At 40.9% G+C, this 20,733-nt stretch overlaps 1 protein-coding gene and 1 long non-coding RNA gene across 2 annotated transcripts in view; one reads left to right on the top strand and one right to left on the bottom strand.

Annotated features, from left to right (window-relative positions):
* LOC119905944 overlaps positions 1-20,733 on the bottom strand; it is a 46,878-nt gene that overhangs the window by 21,006 nt on the left and 5,139 nt on the right. The window lies entirely within an intron of this gene.
* On the top strand, positions 10,395-19,137 carry scrt2 (scratch family zinc finger 2). The gene is made up of 2 exons (XM_038723374.1): positions 10,395-11,038; positions 14,535-19,137. The coding sequence occupies exons 1-2, from the start codon at positions 10,882-10,884 to the stop codon at positions 15,332-15,334; spliced, it is 957 nt and encodes a 318-aa protein (XP_038579302.1). The 5' UTR covers positions 10,395-10,881; the 3' UTR covers positions 15,335-19,137.

The following is a 20,733-nucleotide window of genomic DNA, read 5'->3' as shown; positions in this document are numbered from 1 at the left end:
CTTGACACTGTTCTTGATCATAAAAGTTTATTACATCAAGGATTTCAGCATCAATTACAAGCTCTGCAGCAGCTTGGAGAGTGACCCAGCCCGATGGCCACTCTGTCTCTCTGTACATAAAACACATAAAACACAGCTTATATAGGACATGTTTAGGCATCTGTTAGACACCATATAAGGGTCTGAGTCTGCAAACTAAGGCACCAATCCATATAAGGGCACAGTTCTATAGGATATGTGTAGGCATCTGTTAGACACCATATTAGGGTCTGAGTCTCCACCTAACCACTGACCTCTGCTCTCCCCTTAAAAGGTCACTAATCCTCTATCCAGCTGCTACAGTGCTATGTTAAAACTGTTATGCATCAAATGCGCATATGTTATACACCACATTTTCTTTACAGAATTTGGACAACATGTGCACATTCTTTTATATTTTGGCATTAAGCATAATAAAGGCTTTGTATTTATCACAAGGCTAGATATCAAACTATTTTATCTGACAATATTTGTGCTTGTGTTACAGTAAAAGAAAGAAAATGTAATCATGCAAAATTCTCCAGAGACTTTTGTCTGTAACTGCATTATGAGTCTAGTGATCAAGCAGGTAGAAGCTCTTGAATGTCCCTAAGCATCCCTGAGTCGAGTCCTGCATGACCACATCCGTGGCTTTAATGGACCTGCAGCATGTCTCCGTCTGGCAGTAGCCTCTGTGCCCGACTCCACTGCTGCTCTGCTGATGTTTTGTGCCACTGCATAATTTATTGCCCTCTTTGCAGGCCTCTTCTTGCACATCCCCTACTCGTGGTGCAGGTGAGAGTTCAGCTGTTTGGTTTAACACATCACTGAGAAGGGCCTCAGACCTGCCTCCACAGCAGCAGACCCCACATGTGACAAATGCAATTAGAGGGAAATATGCAATTACCGCAATCCCCACTCTTTCATCCAGCCAGACAAGGACAATTTGTCAATGAGGCCCCAGTAGTATCTCCTGAGCTTGGATAGGGACCTGAAGGTACCATTGTCCCTGTCTCCTTCTCAGAGCTGGCCTGTGGTGTTGGATGGCCTAAAGCCCCTGGGAGGCTTGGCAGAGGAAGATGTATGGCCAGAGAAAAGATACAGGGTTCAATAATCAAAAACAAACCCGTTGTCTTTGACAGTTTCCAGTTCCCCCTTTCTCCTGTGTAATACAGAGAGGCTGCATTTAATAACTACTGGCTGCAGGAATCAGTACAAAGAAATACTGTGTCAAAGAAGAAATGGATACAAGTTTCATTCTTTTTATTTGTTTGTTAAATTTAAAACTGTATTTCAACCTCTTCAATTAAAAACACTGTATATGGCTAGGTCTCATGTGCTTGTGGTTTGGTAAAGGATTTCCATAGAAAGCTGGTACATAAAAGCTATTGGTCAACAGAACAAACAAAACAGATTTACTCTGAATTGACTGGTCGTGATTTCACTGAAGTTAATATATTTCACCATAAAATGTTGCCTTTTTGAATGCTGTTGTGATTGAGCATTAAGGTCAAAACAGGTTCTGTTGTCTGAGGTTTTCCTCATGTTCCAGAGCGCCTTAATCTCACCGCTGGATCTCACCGCACGCCCGGCCTGATTAATCACTGTATGAGGTGACTTGTTGTCACCTCATACAAACAATAACCAAGAGAGCATTTTCATGTGTGTTTGTAAGTGAGCGACTTGACTGAAGTGCTCAGCACTGGCTGATATCTAAAGTGCACGACCTGCTGCATGCCTTTGTTCCCTCTTTGAATGGACATGATAGATAGAACTGGAGCAATGGAGGCGAAGACCATGACAATTTGAGCACTGACCTGGTTTTCACTGTAGTCATCATAAAACACAGAGCCAGCGTCCTGGGGACATGTAATAACATCAGGCCCATGGTGTAATTCACTATCTCAGTGTGTGGCAATATAGCAAAACCCATTACATTTGCCTTGTAATTTGCTGTCGCCCCAGCAAGGGATTCAGGTGACTGCGACCCCCGTTAATGGAGTTCCAGTGATAAGGACAGGTCTGTTTATTAGCCACATGCGGTCAAGCGTGGCAGGAACAGCTGAGCGTAGGCAGGTGTCGAGCCCTGCGAGGGCTGAGGCACCGCTGGCAGGCCTCAGTGCTCATTTCACGCACGTTATCGTCACACTATCTATGTTGAAAAAGGGGGTTGTCAGGTGCACAACAATATAACTGCTGAGTGATGAGGTTTCCTCAGAGTCACACTGGAGTGTACCACTCCTGGCAATTTGGTTTGTTTGTGGAAATCAATGAGTCATCTGCGGTTTTGTTTTTAGTCAAGCTGGAGGAGGAGCTCTATGAATGAATCAGGATTTATTTTTCGTTTTGGTCTTGGGAAGCCACCTAGTTTCAAAAGAGCCACTGGAATATCCAGAATTTACACTTGTCCACAGTGCCAAATTGCAGTAAATGATAAGTGAACATTTCATTAGGATACAAAAATAAAAAGATCACATGCTGCAAAGAAAGGTTATCTCTTCCAGCATGCGTGCTTGCAGACATTTACAGAGCCTTGAGGAGAAAATGAACTTCAAATTAAAATGTCTATTTGATGCATTATCCTAATAGGGACGGATAGGAAAAGAGAACTCTATGGTGCTCTCATCCTTCAGCCTGAGGGGACAGACTTGGGGAGTTGTCATTACCAACTTAGCCCACCAAGATGAGCCTGTTGGGAGGTGGATTCACAGAGATTGTCTGCTGTTTTGACAGGTGTCTGTGCTGGTTAATTTATCAGGCAATTACAGAATAAATGGAGCTATCGTTACATGGGAAACATGATTGATCTTGTTACAGTATTACAGTATTACAGTGTTTAATTTTGAGTATTGAGTTGAGTATTCAAAAGCTCAGACTAACAAAATAAGGCAACTTCACATAAGTTTTGAGGTATGTAAACTTATTGTTTACATTGCATGATCACTTTATCTTGTAGAATATGTTTTGTTAATTTCTGAGACTGCTTTTCTTAAACTGCATCTTGTAACTTTTAGTGTAACACTAAACAAAAACACTTTCACACCTCACACAGGAGATTAGCTGCACAGGAGAAATTATACAATACACAACATAAGAAAGAATTTAACAATTATTTTTCATTATCAATTAATCTGACAAATATCTTCTCAGTTAATCAAAAAGAAAAGAAGATAATTGTTCATAACAACAATTTCCTAACTGGCAAGTTGACGCTTACAATGTCTTGATTTTTCTGACCAACAGTCCAAAATCTAATGATATATTCAGTTTACGATTACATAAGATATATATAAAAAAAATAAAATGTTCACAAGTGAGGTGGATTACTTCTCTGCCCATTGACTTATCAGTTAATCAACTAATTATTTCAGCTCTAGACTTAAGAAAAATGATTGCCCCGCACTTTACAGTATGTGCATCACAGCCGTTATCGATCGGCCAGACAGCAGACGGGCAGGCTGCCTTTATGTAGCCTATATAGTGTGACCCTGGAGCCAGGGCTTTCTGTAAGTGTGCCAACATGGACGTGCTTCCAGCAATAGTCATGCTTCTGCCAGCTGCATCATCTGTGCCTGCACAAAAGCATGCCCTTTGAAACGCGCTCAACACACACAAAAGCAGTGATGCGTGTTGCACATGCATCAGTGTGTAAATGTGCATGTTCACATTACTCTATATCCAACTTTAAACAGCCAATAAAAATGATAACCTATCATTTCAAATTTAATTTGGTTTCTGCTGAGTGGGATTTACCATTCTATGTTTAAATATTTTTCTTCTGGTAAATCTTTTCTTTATTTAGACGTAAACCTTGCACAAATATTCAAAAAAGAAAGGAAATACTGAGGCTGGCTTAAAAAGATTTGTGGTGAAATCTAAATACGCGGCGGCAGATTGAAGTAGAAGCAACAGAGCTCATCCGTCCTCTGGCAAGAGACTCACTGTGAGTCATACCAAGTGCACGCATCACTGTAGAGACACTCAATTATGATTCAAATCTCCATAACGGGGAAATAAAGCCATTTGTCATGTGACCATCTGCAGCACATCTCCACTGATTCTGCCTGAATGTAGTTAGCCCCTGCACACTGTGAAAGTGCAAAGAGTGGAACATGGATTTATTAGTGTCAGGCTCAAACTGTAATCACCACAGAATCAGTGCTGTGCCAATAGATTAATTTCATTTTCTGTGAATTCTGTAGCCTCCTGAAAATCTCTAGGAGCTTGGAAACAAAGACGTGCCCTGCAGCCGTCTTTGTTTTACTTTTTCTCTTCAGATTTAAAACAATGTGTGAAGGGAGAGCGCAACACCAGTTTAGTCCCAGCACTGTAATTATCCCCTGCTTTCTTCTCCCAGGGATGTTCCTGGACAAGGGCCTCATAACAGGTGACAGAATGCCTGCCAGCCGCCTCCAGTTCCCCGCCCCCACCTCAGAATGGTGACTATTATAAACCAAAAACGTATGCTCTCAATATATATGCAAATTATGCTTGGTCCCAAGGTGAAGTTCGCAGAGCAGCAACGCTGCTTGCCTCTGTTTTGCTCATTTGCAAAAATGTTGAGAGTAACAAAGACCACAGGAAATTGAAAAATTGTTACTAAGTATTAGAAAAAGCAATCATTTTCCCCAAGCAGACTAATCCTGTGGAAATTGATCTCACCTCTCTCCCTGACATGCATTGGTAGGAAAAGCACATAAGAGGAAAATGCCTGTTTCAATGTTGCCTGATGGAAAATTTGTTGGGTTGCAGATTTCTTTTTTCCCAAAAAATAAACTGTCCTGTGTTGTCAGGAACCGGCCTCTTTGTTTGTCCCCTTGGCGGCAAACAGGTGTAATGAATCCTCAAAAAGAAAATTAGTAGCTGTTGTGTAATTGTTTTCCAGACTTGCTGCTGCATTCCACAGTGAGTTATCTTTCTGCTGGGCTGCTCCATCCATGCTGCATGCATGCAAATCTGTCCGTTTGTTGTCCAATTTTAAGCGGGCTGATACCATCTCACTAATGCATTTGCTCTTCCTTTGCGTGGAAGTACAAATTGGAAACGACAGTCTATTACCCACTGCTCTGACCTTCGTGATACAACATAATGTGAAAAGACCTACGATGCCTTTATTTGAGAGAGGGAGGGCGAGGACACAGTGGTGATTCATTAACCCAATTAATTTAGACTAAGATTATCTGAACAATTATTTCTCGATAAATCAAAGCAAGGTGTGATGATGACTATTATAGTTTTAATTACAGCATTAGAAAATGAAAGCGCATTACTAGGAACGCACTGGAACGCTTAGGAATATCTCTGTGAATTAAATTATTATAGCTCCCTCTTTAAAAAGAAAATAACATTTGGGAGACAATAGAACCATGACTAAGAAATCCTGTTTCACAGAAAACTTATTCCAAGTTAAAGGAAAAGTGCGAAGTGGGAAATATGCTTATATGATATTTCTTATATGCTTTCTTGTCGAGAGTGAGATAAGAAGATTGATACCACTCAAATGTCTGCACGGTAAGTATAACTCTACCGCCAGCAGCCGGCTAAATTAGCTTAGCATAAAGAAAGGAAATGGGATAACTGCTAACTTGGCTCTGTTAATTTTTTGTTACGTTCTGGTCTATTTTTCAAATTTAAAAACAAAATGCATTGTTGGTCCATGTCAGGTGTGGGCTATAAATGGTATTTGTATAACAATGCATCAAACAATAATGTGAAAGGGGTCGCTCATAGTGACAGACTTATCATTTGAATGTGCATCTCCCCTCGGCTTTAGTTCAGTGAGTTTCAGTTCATCATTTACCTGTCCAGCCACAACTTTACTGTTTTCGTTCACTTTCACCAATCTCATAGTGTTGTTTTTGGCGGCAGCAGGCAGGTGATGATATGTCGATGTTGTGTTCACAGCTTGTTTCTGCTGTCCCCTAGTGGCCATAAAATCTGTTATTGCAGGTTTAAAGTCACAAAGCATATGGGCAGGGTTTAGTTACGAGAGTGATTTAAATCAAATTCTTTTGATTGCTATAAAACAGCTAATTGTAATTTTTACACTTTGGCTTTCGTATGGATTAAACAAACATGATACATGTCTTACTCAGTGATCTTTACAGGTGTTGGTAAACGGATTTTGTTTCAAAATAGCAGGTCTGTCTGTTTCAGCCAGTTACCAGTGTTTGTGCTAAGCTAAGTGGCTAACGGCTGCCGGTTGGTAGCGTTATATTTACCATAAAGACAAGAGAGTGGTATCAATCTTCTCAACAAACTTGGAAAGAAAGAAAAAAAGTGATTTTCCCAAAATGTCAAACTCTTCCTTAAGGACCAAATGTTTAACCCACATTTTCATCTGGCTTTCTTTTTGCTGTTGCATAAAAGAAATGTTCTTAGCCTTGTAGGCTGACACATTTGTTCTTAGTGGCTGACACTAGAGCATGATAGTGGGTAGCTGGTAGAGATTTCATATGGTTTATTGCTCCCACTTTCACTGAGGTTATTTATTGAACTGCCATCATGGCCCCTGCTCTCCACAGCCACCCAATGCCTCTGTGCCCCTCAGTATGATAGAGGAATTTATGCCACATGAACAGCATACCGCGCTTGAGTTTAAGTGTTATTAAGAAGCATCACTCATGCATAGGATACTATTTACAGTAATACATTCACACATGCTGCGACTTCCTATGACGGCTCTTGAAGGAAAAATATGATATATTGTGTGCAGGGTGTGAGGCTATAAGAGAGAGCAAGGGGGAGACGGAGGGGAAACTAGGTTTCAAGTATTCCACAGTCTAAATGAAGAACAAACATGCACCATACAAGACAGTGAAGGAGAAAAGATTATCATCTGGAGATGAAAGGCAGAGAAAGAGGGAGAGGGATTCATTCACTGCCACACAGCTGTCTTATTTGCAAGGTGTTGAGAAACCACTTTTTTCCTCCAAGAGGATGAAAAGATTCTTCTGAAGCCAAAAGGGTCTGCTATCATTTTTGGGCAGCTTGAGCGGTAGAGATGTTATTAGCATAAATTATCTCCCCCACCAAAGAGATAGGAACATGCTAGCTACTTTCTGCTTTTCACACTTAATTGCCCTATTTACTGAACAGTTGCCCATGGACAACAAATGCACACACGCTCCGAGATGCATACAGGACAACAGGCAGACACAAGCCAAATAGGGCATGAGTGATACACTGAACTATCTGCCAAACAGCATTAGATACAGTACGGCTGGGGAGGCAGTTATGGTCCATTAAGACTTCTTGTTGAACTGGGAATCTACAGTAAAATGTAAATATTGGTTTCATGACCTTCTTCCCTGAGCCATGTCTGATCAGTGTCTGTGTAAAAATGTTTTAAAAAGGATTTTTGTACCAAATGCTTGAATGATGGCTGCCACAAAATGTCTCTAAATGAAACAAAAACACAAATTTCTTTTTAAAATAAATACTTGTTGCACCAAATGCCTGCTTATGTTCTATTTTCAACTTTTTAACCATCAGCAGCTCTTGCCTTTCCAAAGAGCACAACAGTCTCCTGCTGTAGCAGCAAAAAAAAAAAGAAGCCTCATTCAAGTGACCCAGTAAGCAAGAGAGAGGTGAATTATAGATGGTTCTGCTTAATGGACTCTTAGCTTCTCTTCACCTAGCCCAACAAGCTCAGAGTGATGTTATATAAGCAGTGCCAAGTATAAGACACTTAAGTTTCAGGTTTAATGCATCACAATCCAAGTGAAAATCATATTCTCTGTTTAGTAACTCTTTTTTATGTCAGGTGTCTCAATTAGCGGAAGTTAAATGATTAAACATACATGTCTGTAAATAATGTTGTATGTTAATAAATGTTCCTGGAGATGGGGTAATTGTCGGTGATGTCTCTTGTGGAACAGTGTGAAGGAACAAATAAACTAGATTGACTTCATTCATTTGGCTGGCCAGGTAATCTCCATAACCCTGGAGGGCCATACAAGATGTCAATGAGGCTGATTGTCCCCCCCCACCAATCTGAGAGTGAAGCCACCACACCAGCTCCACAAAGTAAAAACCATTCCTCCAGCCCGAGGGGGTCTGTCACTATGGTAACATCCCGAGGCAGTGACCACATGTCAGAGAGAGTCTGGGGGCCATAAGTGGACCAGCGCTCCGGCATGATGATGAGGAGGAGGAGGAGGAGGAGGAGGAGGAGGAAGCCTGCTGCTGGAAATAAGTAATCTGAGATGTTTCAATCACAGCACGTTTCCTTTTGTTTGTCACAATTCACCTCTAACCTGTAGCTAACTTGCTGCTACTTAATTTTTAGTTAATTTTTGTTAATTTTTCAGTAAAACTCATGTGTGATGGAACTGTGCAATAATTATTTTTGCAGATTATGTTCAGCAGAAAAAAGCCTGAGCACAGAAAATGTAATCTAACACTATACTGTAATCATGCTTGTTGATGTCTTTACCAGTTACAGGTGGCTTCCTCAATTTAAGATCATTTATCAATACATACTACGATACGGCGTGTATATGTTATATATACTGTATATATGAGAAATGAAGTGTTTATTAAAAAAACATTTCACCACAAAAAAACCTCTCCACAGCTCATCATTTTAGACAATGATTCTTCCCCTGACCTTTCTTGTCCTTGCCTCTGCACTATGAGCTTGGCTTGGTGACAGCGACGTGAACTTGTGCTGTAATGTACATTCACATACGTGTGATAAATCCTAACCTCCCTGATTTAACACCTTCCCCTCCTGAAACGTGCCGCGTCCGAGCAGCAGGGGCACCGTTAGGGGAGGGGATGATTTAGAGCGTCCCGGGCGATGGGGGCACCCCTAAACGTCTTGGTAAATCTATAGCACCTTTATAGATTATTATAGATTTAATTACATTCAAAAACAATACAACAAACAACAAAACAAAACTGTGGTCTTTTGGAAGGATTAGAAACATATTCTTTCAACACTGTATCCAAGATGCATCTATCTAACAGTGCTACTTACTTATTGTACAGAACAGAAAGGTATATTAACAGTTGACATTTTACAAAAAAAATGGTAAAATTAATCCAGCTAATAGAACTAGTGCTGAAACTAGACTTGCTGTTTTTGTCTGTTTTATTTGACTGTAAAAATTAAATATCTGTGTTTTTTAACTGTTGGACGCACAAAGCAAGCAATTTTGAAGGCCTTGCCTTGGGTTTCTGGAAAATTGTAATGGGCATTTTGCTATTTTCTTTACATTTTACAGACAAAACAAAAAAAACGTATAATTGGCAAATTAGGAATTAGCAATGCATTACAAAAATGAAAAAAAATACTAGAATGGAGAATTCCCTCCTCCAGTGCTTTTTTCCTATCACAATTACCTTACCACCACTATTATTGCTCAGCCACATAAACAGAATAGCCACAAAATAGAACAGAATAGAATAAACACATAGATCTGCACTATTTTCCGGTGCCTGCCATTCCTCCACTGAAATTCTGTGCAATATAACAGAAATAAAAGCGCTTTTTCCTTTAATAGTTGTTAAATTTGTTTATTTAATATTGTAAGACATTAATTAATCAAACAAGTGTTTCCTGTTGGTGGGGAATCAAACAGGTGCATCATGTCTGTTCCACTGTTGCTTTTAGAAACTACCACCAGATAAAAATTTTCTGTATAAATATTTCACTTTCATTATTCGAACAAGAAAAGACTTCAATAAAAAAAAAACACAATGTATAATCTAGCATAAAAATTCATAACATTAGGTAATGAGTCCACACAAATACAAACCAACCCATAGATATCTGGCCAATTTAGCAAGCACAGATCTAATTCTAGATTTCACCCTAATCAAAAAAAATGTAATTAATTAATCAGATAATTCACTGCCACGCATGGCAGGACACACATCTGTGCAGCGGTAATGGGGAGGCAGAGAGACCAGCTGAGCTGTGCAGCACTAGTACGTCCCATAGCCTGCTCGTCAACAGTGCTGGAATCCAGTGCAGCTTTTAAAAAAAGGGTCCAGCACTCCCAGACGCTCAGATAACCTCTCTTGTACTATATGTGTGCTCACAACATGCGAGTACAGTGCAGTGTGTCGAAGGGACAGAAAGATCTGAGGCTGTTTGAGGTAACAGAGATGACATGAGGGAGGCAGTGCCTGTACAAGGCAAACATAAACTGTGCCACTTCATCTGAAAACAATGGGGGACAGGACACTGAGTGTGCTCTCATCCACATCTCCATTGTCTGCCCTCCTCTTTTACTCCTCCTCCGAGCATGGAGCATAAGCGGGGTGAAAGAGGGGAGGGGAGGAGAAGGGGGAGCAGCAGTGGGGGCAGTGGGGGTCTGGCTGTGTTCTTTCTCCTCAGTCTGTGTGCGAATGCACAGACGGTTCAGTAGTAATTTGATGTTTGTCCCCGGGGACATTTGATGGATTAAAGCTAAGCAGCTCCATTTCGCAGCACCACCTGATCTTCCACTGCCTGTGCCCCATATAAAGGCTGGCGTGATTGCTGATCTCAGCTAGTCTGACAGTCTCTCTCTCCCTCCTCTCTCTGTCTGTCTCCATCTCTTCTCTTCCTCACTGGTCCCTTAAGCCTGCTGCATCACAGGAGCTATCCAGTGCTGAACAGGATCGCTTTTATTTTTTATTTTTTTATTTTTCTGGGGGAAGCTTGGGGAGCCAGAGAGTATCACACAGCATTGCCGTCAGCCTTGTTCTCCACTGGTTTCCATTTTCTTTCTTATCTTATGTTTTTGGCAATTGTCTTCACATTAACCACAAGGATTACTGTCAAGCCAGCTCTGCTCGTGTGCTTCCTCAGAGGGTCTTTTATTTTCGCTCATGCGTTTTTCTCAGCTCTGTGTTTTTATCCATTGAAACATGCCCCGCTCATTTTTGGTGAAGAAGATCAAGCTTGATGATTTCTCTTCGTCCAATGCCACCTCCAATCATCATCACCACCTGGACGACTCGTTCACTTTTGCACGCTCCATCACAGACTCGGTGACCAGCCTTGGCGTTCGTCTCAGCGAGAATGGTGAGTTAACATGCCTCCGGTTTGCCCCGGTCCAGTTAAAGATGTGCTAGCACTCCTGCCTGTAGAAAGCCCCAGTGCTGATTTCAGCATGTCTGACATTTCCACACTTAGCACAGATGGCATCCTCTTTTGTTTTTGTGTTGGGTAAGATTTTCTTTTGCTTTAGCTGATCACATGCTGTAGTGTGTAAATTAGTGTGAGATGTTACAAGCAACCAGCTGATTTTTGCATCAATATCCTAAATAATCCTCTTCAGAGGCACCCCACCCCCATCTCCCTGCCCTCAGACTTTTGTTTTTTGACTCCAGTGAAGGACAGACACAATTCAGGTCAAAGCCACGGATTAGCTTATGTAAATAGGGAACAAAACATGTGTATAATCAGGAGAAGCTCCTGTTACGTATTTGTATGACTGTACCAAGCCTGTACTGGCTGCTCCCACATAGGCTGACTATATCTGGTCATCATGTGGACTAAAAAATTCATGAATATGAGAGATGAGTATCGGATGATACATTTGTCCTTAGCTGTTATTGTCCTTGAGTTCCCATCACGGTCCAATCCTCCCTTGCCCCCCTCTTCCCATCCAAATGGAGCATGCACAGTCTCCCCACCCCCATCGCTCCACTACATCTTTCTCTTCCTTCCGGGCATTTGAAAACTAGCAGGGGTTAGAGTTTCAGCCATGCAGGCCTATCGTCGCCACAAGAGACATCAACACACTGTACATTACAGCCAGGAGGGAGGTGGGGAGTTGGGCTGAAGGGATTGCAAAGGGAAGGAAAAAAGGAGACAAAAATGCTTGGGGCAGCAATGAGGCTGATCACGTGACAGAGGTTGTACAGTAAACATGAAGAAAGGCACATAGCTGCACTGTGGTCAACACACGGCCCGGCCACAGTAAGCTCAGAGCGGAGACACGACCTTCACTTTCACGGGCCGCTTTAAGCTCGCCGCTTCCATTTTGTGGCCACGTTTAAAGGGCCATATGCGTCTCTTTGTTATGATTTGTTATGATATTTTCACAGTGACCACAGCTTAATGTTGTGACAATGCCCACCTGTTATTCAACCGTGTCAATAACAAGGCTCAGTGAATTTTAAATGGATCAGGATTGGTGGAATAAACAAAAATGTCTGGATGGGCTTGTTAACTCTAATAGTTTGCTAAATTAAAAACAACTAACTGGGTAAAGACTAAAGAATTATGGCAAGAAATAAAAACATGCATTTTCTATATATTTACCATGCATATTTTGTTGCTTGTAATGCTATTTAGATTTCCTGCTGCATGATTTTATCATATGATCTTTAAAGAATCCTTTTGTATAATAGTTGTCACTCTCTATTGTTCCTGAATCCATTGTTCAACACCACGAAAAATAAGCATTACCTCAAAAAGAAGAAATGAACGATAAGGCACTACATTTGTGTTGAGAAAAGGCGTTTAATTTGAACAAAAGAATCATCCTTTTCATGCTGAGTCAAAAATAAAGAGAGCAGCAAAATAAAAGAATTCTGAGCGAGGCTGAAATACCTAACATCAGCACTTCTGTCGCGCCAGCAGATTTTCTTTCCCCCCATTGTGGAGACATTTAACTTGAGTGTCTGTCGAACAACAAAGAGGGGTGGCTGAGAGGGTCCATTAATTACATGCTTACTTTGCATTAGAGAAATGAGTCTATGAGCTGTAAAGGCTGATACAGCGCGAGTCCTAAATGATGAGCTTCATGTCTGACCTTGGTTAATTGAAACATAGTAAACAAGTCTGCTTACACTGATGCTGCTGGATTTGCTAAAAAAAAATATCAGCAAAATAAAAGCCATGTTGTTGCATGTAGTGCAGAGGGCCCTTCTGCTATATTCATAACAGTCTACAGTGTGACTGTAAAACAGGTGGTGGCAGCTATAAATAGTTGTTGAAGCTGCAGTTGTAAGAATTTTGTGTTTAAAAAGATAAATAGATATTATAGAATTATTTCTAAAGTGTTATTGCTGTTTATTTTAGTGCTCTATCTCGGACAAACACCATCTGCGTAGTTTCAAACAGTGAACCCATGCAGTGCAGCATAATAATGTGTGCACAGGCCTGGTGTTTCCCTGTCCCCTGGTGTCATGGTCATGTCTTTGACAAAGTGGGTGTGTGAACAGAAACCCTTGGGAATGGAGACGCTGTAGTAAGAGACCACTTCAACTGATTTCTTAATGGCCTGTTTCTTGAAGGCACTTTAGCGTGCTGGCTGCTGTAGACAGGTGACCCTCCTTACAAACAATGTGTGTGATGCCACGTCTCACATTATCGGGCCTCAAGCACACGGTGCTCAATAAACTATTATTGTGTGTCGCAGATGCTTTATCTTTTCCTCACACTATTTCTATTTTCTCCAGCACTTGACTGTTCTCACGGCTGCACTATTTAACATATGATAGCCTATTGATCAGTTCTAAACTTTGAATTTCATTAAAAAGCAGTCAATAACTAATTTCCACCGTTTGCTGCACACACTGTTTAGGAATTTTTTTCTGCAGTATTTCTCTCAGGGAACGAATTTCACCACATTTTATATTTGCACTCGTATGTTCACCCTATATAATATCAACTCTGAAGGTAAAATGCATTTAGTATTTATTAAGCTCTTGAGATTCATGGCATAAGAATGTATTGAGTTCTGTTTGGATGCATTTAGCTGCCAGCAAGCCTTTTAGCTCCTCTGGCACTGGGCTGCTTCGGAGGGAAAGTAAAGACATGAACCATTCCAACAAAATTATTTCTCTCTGATATCATGCTCTGTACATTTAAATCACTTGTGGTGTATTGTGCTTTGTTGTACCATGCTTAAACCTGCTTGATGTAGCATGAAATCCTACAGGATGTAAGCAGCTGCCTAACAAGTTCATCTGTTTTAAAACGCAAAAAATTTTGTGCAGCAAAAACACAAACAGTAATTAAATCAGAGATGCAACCTGTTGTGAGGTGGAATTTTAAACACTCACATTAAAAAATACTAACCCCCTGCAATAATAAAAGGTCTGGAGAAATAAGAAATGTATTAAGGTTTAGAGATGAAACATGATTCTGTTTGACTTGTAATGGAGGAGTCACAGAGCAGTCATTAAGCATATCCAGCCACAGACGACTGACAAACCATAAAGAAAGGGAGGTCTAATCAATGAGACTACTTTATTTAAGACAGGCTTTAGCACCCACTTTCTTACACAGGAGACTTTCTTCTTTGATGATCTACTATCTGGTGCTCATTCTCACTATAAAATTGTAACCTTCCTAAACGCAGCTGAGCAAGTCATGCTCCCCTGCATCACAGCACTATTGGGAGTTCTGGAATAAAATGCAATTAGCTCAGTGCTACCACTCACTCTTTCACCATTTTACGAAGGGCAATCATCCAACATGATAATCATGTAATCACCAGCATGCCACTGTGTCCTTATCCATCACAACCTCTGGCCAACTGTGTTTGCATGTGTCTCTTACCCAGGCTACATCCAGGATTACATCACGCCATCTGTATACCAGGAGGAGAAGAAGATGGAGCACAAGCTGGCTTCGCCGGTGTCAGATCCCCTCTACACCCAGGTGAGCAGTGGAGGGGAGTACTGTGACCCCGACCTGAAGCACCCCGACAGCCCCCAGTCTGGCATGACAGCCAGCGGCTTCTACAGCGGTGAATCGGAGGCGCTGGATGAGGGTTACACCATGGATGCCTTCTTCATCTCTGACGGGCGCTCAAGGCGGAAGGGAGACACCGAGAGTCATGGAGGGGGCTCAAGAAGCAGCAGTGCCAACGCTGGGGCTCAGGAGAGGGGAGCCGGGACGGCTCGCCACTCCTGCAACGAGTGCGGCAAGACGTACGCCACCTCTTCCAACCTCAGCAGACACAAGCAGACGCACCGCAGCCTGGACAGCAAGATGGCCCGAAAATGTCCCACCTGTAATAAAGTGTACGTGTCCATGCCGGCATTGGCCATGCACATCCTCACCCACGACCTCAAGCACAAGTGTGACGTGTGCAGCAAGGCATTCAGCCGACCGTGGCTCCTTCAAGGTCACATGCGCTCACACACCGGTGAGAAGCCCTTTGCCTGCGCACACTGTGGCAAAGCCTTTGCTGACCGTTCAAACCTCCGCGCCCACATGCAAACACACTCTGCCTTCAAGCACTACAGATGCAAGCGCTGCAATAAGACCTTCGCTCTCAAGTCCTACCTGAACAAGCACTACGAGTCAGCTTGCTTCAAGGGCTCTGCAGACGAAGACGACTCTGGATCAGAAAACTAACCACGAGGAAGAAGCTAAATTTTGAACCCCTATGTAGGTTCACAACCAATAACCCTGTTCACTCTGCCCTCCATGCCTTTTTTCTTCCCTTTTTTTAGAAAGCAATATTTTCACTGAGATTACGTGAAGAAACTCTAATGATTATGGCAAAGACAATTTCAAAAGATGCTGGATTTTTTCCCTGCACAGTAGCTAATCGTCCACAGAAACATACAATCAAACAACCTTCCCCAAACTAGAAACTGTAGATGATAGTTGTACACAATTAAGCAACATGTGCTCGCATGGATGTGGGCGCATGTAAACACACGCACACACACACACACACACACACACACACACACACATTAACTAAGACACACACACACACACACACATTAATGTACGCACGTGTGCACACACTATCACACACACACTATCACACACACTTACACACAATTATATATGAGGCCTGGCATGTGAATTTTTATCAATGACTATAATGATATTGATATCAATAGTAATAATATTTAGATTCCTGATATTTTATAGCAAATAGTAATGAGAAAATGAACAAAAAAAACATAAAAAAAGGACTAACAGTGTTCTTTTGTTTTTTAGAGACAAAATGACCTCTTGTATTTTTATGCTGCTTTTTATTTGCTAAGAATTGAATTCTTTTGCAACTGCCAACATGAACTTTTTACGAAAATGTGAACTATGACAGTATTTGCAAAAAAGGGAGATCATTTTAAAAGTTAAAAAGACAAACCCCTTTTTCCACACCAATGTTTCAATTCAACGGATGTTATTTTTCTATTTGATTTTTCTAAATTTATTTTTTTGTGCTTATTATCCCTTGTTGATCGAAAGCATCTTTGTAACTGTGGGTATTCAAATTTTAAATAAGCTATACAAGATCATAGACCATGGGTCATTCAATTCAATTCTGTAAGAGCAGTGATTTTAAAATGTTTAGCAGGCCTGTTGAACAGGTCTTCACACACTCTGTCTGATCAAATTCATAGTCTCACCCTGATGTACAGACTTGGACAAAAATACTGGGAGCTAGACCAAATGATCTATTGTAAGTGCCATGTGCGGTTGACCTGTCTATAGCAATGAAAACTCGCGTTGTTCTTCCTCCACCACGGTGGCTTGCATAAACTCTGCTGCCTTTATGGTGCATCGTCCCGTCTTAAAGAGCAATCTTCACCCGGTGTCTGAGGTGCTCCCCCTCCGCCAGTGTTACCTCAGAGTGAAGGTATGGACTCACACACCCTCAGTTACAAAGTGACAGTCAAATTATTCTGTTTGTCTGTTTTATATGTCTCTCAAAGCTCTGCCCAAGTTTTAGATGCATCCCATCTATTTATCATGTAAATACTTTATTTATCTACCTATTTATCTATTTATTTATTGACCTAATTTTGTGTATTTATTGAAGACTTGCTTATTTGTTTATTATCATGTATTTATTTATTGTTTATCATTTAAAAAATGAACATCCATCGACCTTGTAAGATGCTGCTGATCTTCAAAGAAAATGTTTATATGCATGAAAACTGTAGAGAGTCCTCGGGACTTAGTTTTTTAAAGAGGAACAATGTACAGTACCAGTGCTAGGAGACTTCAAACGAAGGAATGCAGAATTACTTTTGTTTTCGTGGCAATAACTTTACTGACACAGCGATTGACATGTATAACAATCACAGCTGTCCTGTTTTCAGTCGATTTAGGGCAATAAAAAGAAACAATGAAACTAAACACTAAATATTCTCCATCTTGCTGTTTTCCAAAAGTCCACCGCCTCCTCGGGACTGGAGATTTTTGTCTCAGGCAATAAATAATTTGGCCAACGTTGATGTGCATGTACACATCGCCATGAAAATGTAACACTATATGTTGAAATCAGAGAGCCAAATAATGTAGATATAATCTAGCTGCACTGAGGTTTCAAAGGTGCAAATGCAATAATGATGTGATGCAGTAACTGTAAGCAAAACTCAGTCTTTTATACAGCAAGTCTAGAACTGCTACAGGTGTTAATTCGACTGGAAAAGGCTGCTATCCTATAATATCATAATTATTTGTGTCTCTTTTGTTTTAAAAATCAACCAGGTAAAATAAAATCTCTTCTGGCAGCTGAAGGGCAGTTTTGATGTGACTCAATTGCTAGAAGGTTACATATTACACAACAGGATTACAATAATTCTCCTTTAGGTCACTGACATAATAAAACGTTTGAATATAGTTAAATTCAAAGTCACTACTGCTGCCAAATTATTCTGTGCAGTTTAAAGCAGCTAAGCAATTCTATGAGGTGCCAAAGGAGAAGATCCTCCTGAGACAACGTAAGGACGGAGGTGCTGTATATGCGTCTTAACCGGCACTAACGGAAAAGATCTCGAAGTGAACAGTCTTGGTAGAGAAACTTTTTGAAGATTGCTGTAATGAAACAGCGCTATAATGCACTTCCGTCTCCCCCATCATTTGTCCCTGCCTCGCGTCCCCCCCCTACCAGCCGTCCTCATCCCATCCCAACTGCCTCTAAACAGACGCACCGAGGATGAGATGTGCTGAAGTGGGATTGGCGGAGGGTGGCGGAGTGTAGGAGGATAACAGGTGTTTGCAGACAGACTGCAGATAGGAAGCGTAATTGAGTCGGTGAGCGACCTCCAAGGGGAAGGTCAAGCACCAGCAGGCAAATGCACTGTCAGCTATTTGCATATTCCAAATGGATGACACGATAGCAGTAATGCTGAGCCTGCCCTAAAAACACACACACACACACAAAAGAACACAAAGCGAAAAAACGGCGTTTCTGCTCTGTTTATCCGTCCTCTCCTCCCTGTTTCACCATCATCCTGTCAATGGTCGTCTAAGTGCTACAGCTGAATCACTGCATGAGAGCATCCAAACCACCTGTCTCCTGATTAACTTGCAGAACACCCAGTTTGGCACGTCGCTGTATTATTGAACTAATGCAGACCTCGTTACTTCCAATAGATCCTTTTTTATATGTTTACTATTTTACTTTGGGATAAAAATAATGCACTTCCAAAACATGTTTTAATACGGCAGATAAAAGCAATGAGACCATTAAAAACATCAATTGAAAAAGGAACTCTTGGATCTAAAACTGGCAGTATTACAGATCGTCCTCAGAGAAAATATTAATGACAAAAAAGGAGGTGCAGTTTGATTCTAAACTTCTACATTTAGATGTAGGGAAACATTGTTCCTCTTTGATGATTTTGTAAATATATTTGTAAATATATCACAGCAATAATATGACAATGCATGTAGACATTTAATTGCTCTTTTTCTATTCATGTTGTCTTTTTTTTATTAACAAAAAGAAAAGACAAATACAGGTACCAATTGCAGTCTGGGTGGCCATGTGAATCAGGGAGTGTGTTGATTAAAAAGCTATCTGTTGTAAGTTACAAACAACAACAACTCTGTGTATTCTCAAAGATTTGATCATGTTCTGTATAATTTTTTTTCTGTTCTTTTTTTCTTTTATTTATGTGCCCGGCTTGGCTGCGCAATGAAAAAGTGCCAAAAAGTATGATTTCCATGACAAAAGCCTTCAACATATGGTTGGCTGCTTGAAACCTTCCATATGGTCCTCAAAGAAAAAAAAACTGATTAAGATTTTCCACTTTCTTTCTTCACTCTCTCTCTTTCTATCTCTCTGTTACAGCTGAGTATGAAGAAACTTAAGCCATGATTGCTGAGGGGTGTTTTGATTTATCTTGTTCTGCTACAATTAATAATGATGACAACAATAGCAGTGATAACGTTAATAAAAACAATAGCACAAGAACCCTACGAGTCCACTCTTATTTCTTTTAAAACTGTAACATTTGATTCTATTAAAGGAGAACGGGGTGTCTTTTTATTACTGAGAAAACACACGCACATACACTGCAGATGTTCACTGACAGGCCAATCTGTTCATTCAATTTAGTTTTTATATCTTTCTTAGCCCTTTTCCTCATAATGTATATCTGTATTGTGTGAAGCACTGAGAAAAATCGTGAGTCTGGAATCTGTTTGGAATAGTCCTTAGTCAACATTAACACAGTGAGTAATTCTAGTTATGAGTATAATGTGCCATCAGCTGTGGCCTCTGCTGTCAATGTTTGATGAATCTTATGAGCTCTACTGTCAATTCACTAACTTTTAATTTCACCGCTACAAGGCACAAAAATGCCAATATCTTTAGTTGTGCACGGTGGCTGAGAACAGGAACGGTCAAGAGACCTGACAACACCAATATAGTTTTGAATAAGAGTTCCTGGGAAGTCGGTATTATCAAAAGCAGAGGCATCTGTTCCACCACTATTAAGCCCTTCCTGGTCATTAAATTTTAATGGAACATTGATTTTATGCTGGAACTACTCTTTCTGAGTGACTCGAAAGCCAGAGAAAAATATGGAACAAAATAAAAATGAATCATGACAGCGGACAGGGATTATTATTCTGGGGCTTTTCTTGATTGGTTTCCAGGGAATATACAACACTTGAATTCAATCGCTTGTGTCCTTCAGTGTCCTCCAGCAGCACAGCAGCAGTATAATGAGACAGCAGGCAGAGCAGAGCAGGGACTTAGAAACAGGACACTTTGCTGCACTCTTCTCTCTTCAACAAGGAAAAGCAGTGATTGTCACTGCTGTTGTTACATGCTTCAGTTCTTACATGCTGCTAGTTATCCCGCTGAAGGTAAACAAATAACTTAATAAATTGTCAAATGGCAAATTTCCAACCATGTGTTGATTCTTGTTCACATGGCAACAGCTCACAGTGCTGCAGATCAGGATGTTGCAGCATGCACATCAACATTCATGTGCGGTACTCACTCAAACTTTACCCTGGCAGATGTTATCCCTTATCAGATTTTATGATGAAAGTAAATAACTGATTTCATTACATGCCAATGGATTGCAAAATGGGGACCTATGCAATCCAATTACAGCACCCGTGGGTGAGCTGTGTGTGTAACAACAGCGGAAATGAGTGATCAGCAAAGGGCGGCAGGTAGGGAGGACGTGGCCCTGCATGCATGTCACTGCAAAAACTCTACAGACAGCCATTGCCTCCCTCCTCCCCAAACACTCATATCTAAATGATTGAAAACATCCTGCAAAATTGAGTGTGCTACACTCACACTTCAAAGATATTGACCCCAGAATGCCATCATCTTCTGAGCGACTGTCTGAGAGACTGCCTCCTGATGGGGTGAGGGGTTATTACAAGGTTACTGCACAGATCTACCTAGCAGCAAATCCAGGGCTATTAAACACCACGCAGGGGATTATCATGCTATTTATAGGAAAACTCTATTTATTCAAATACAGAACTGCTTCCCTGCACAGACAAATCATCTCTATTGCAACTGGTGTCTTTTGGTT

This window comes from Micropterus salmoides, unplaced genomic scaffold, assembly GCF_014851395.1.
Source record: "Micropterus salmoides isolate LMB-PRFRI ecotype aquatic unplaced genomic scaffold, ASM1485139v1 Ms_hic_scaffold_16, whole genome shotgun sequence".
NCBI classification, from domain to species: Eukaryota; Metazoa; Chordata; class Actinopteri; order Centrarchiformes; family Centrarchidae; genus Micropterus; species Micropterus salmoides.
The sequence above is the reverse complement of the archived record's forward strand: the minus strand, read 5'-3'. Positions and strand labels throughout refer to the sequence as shown.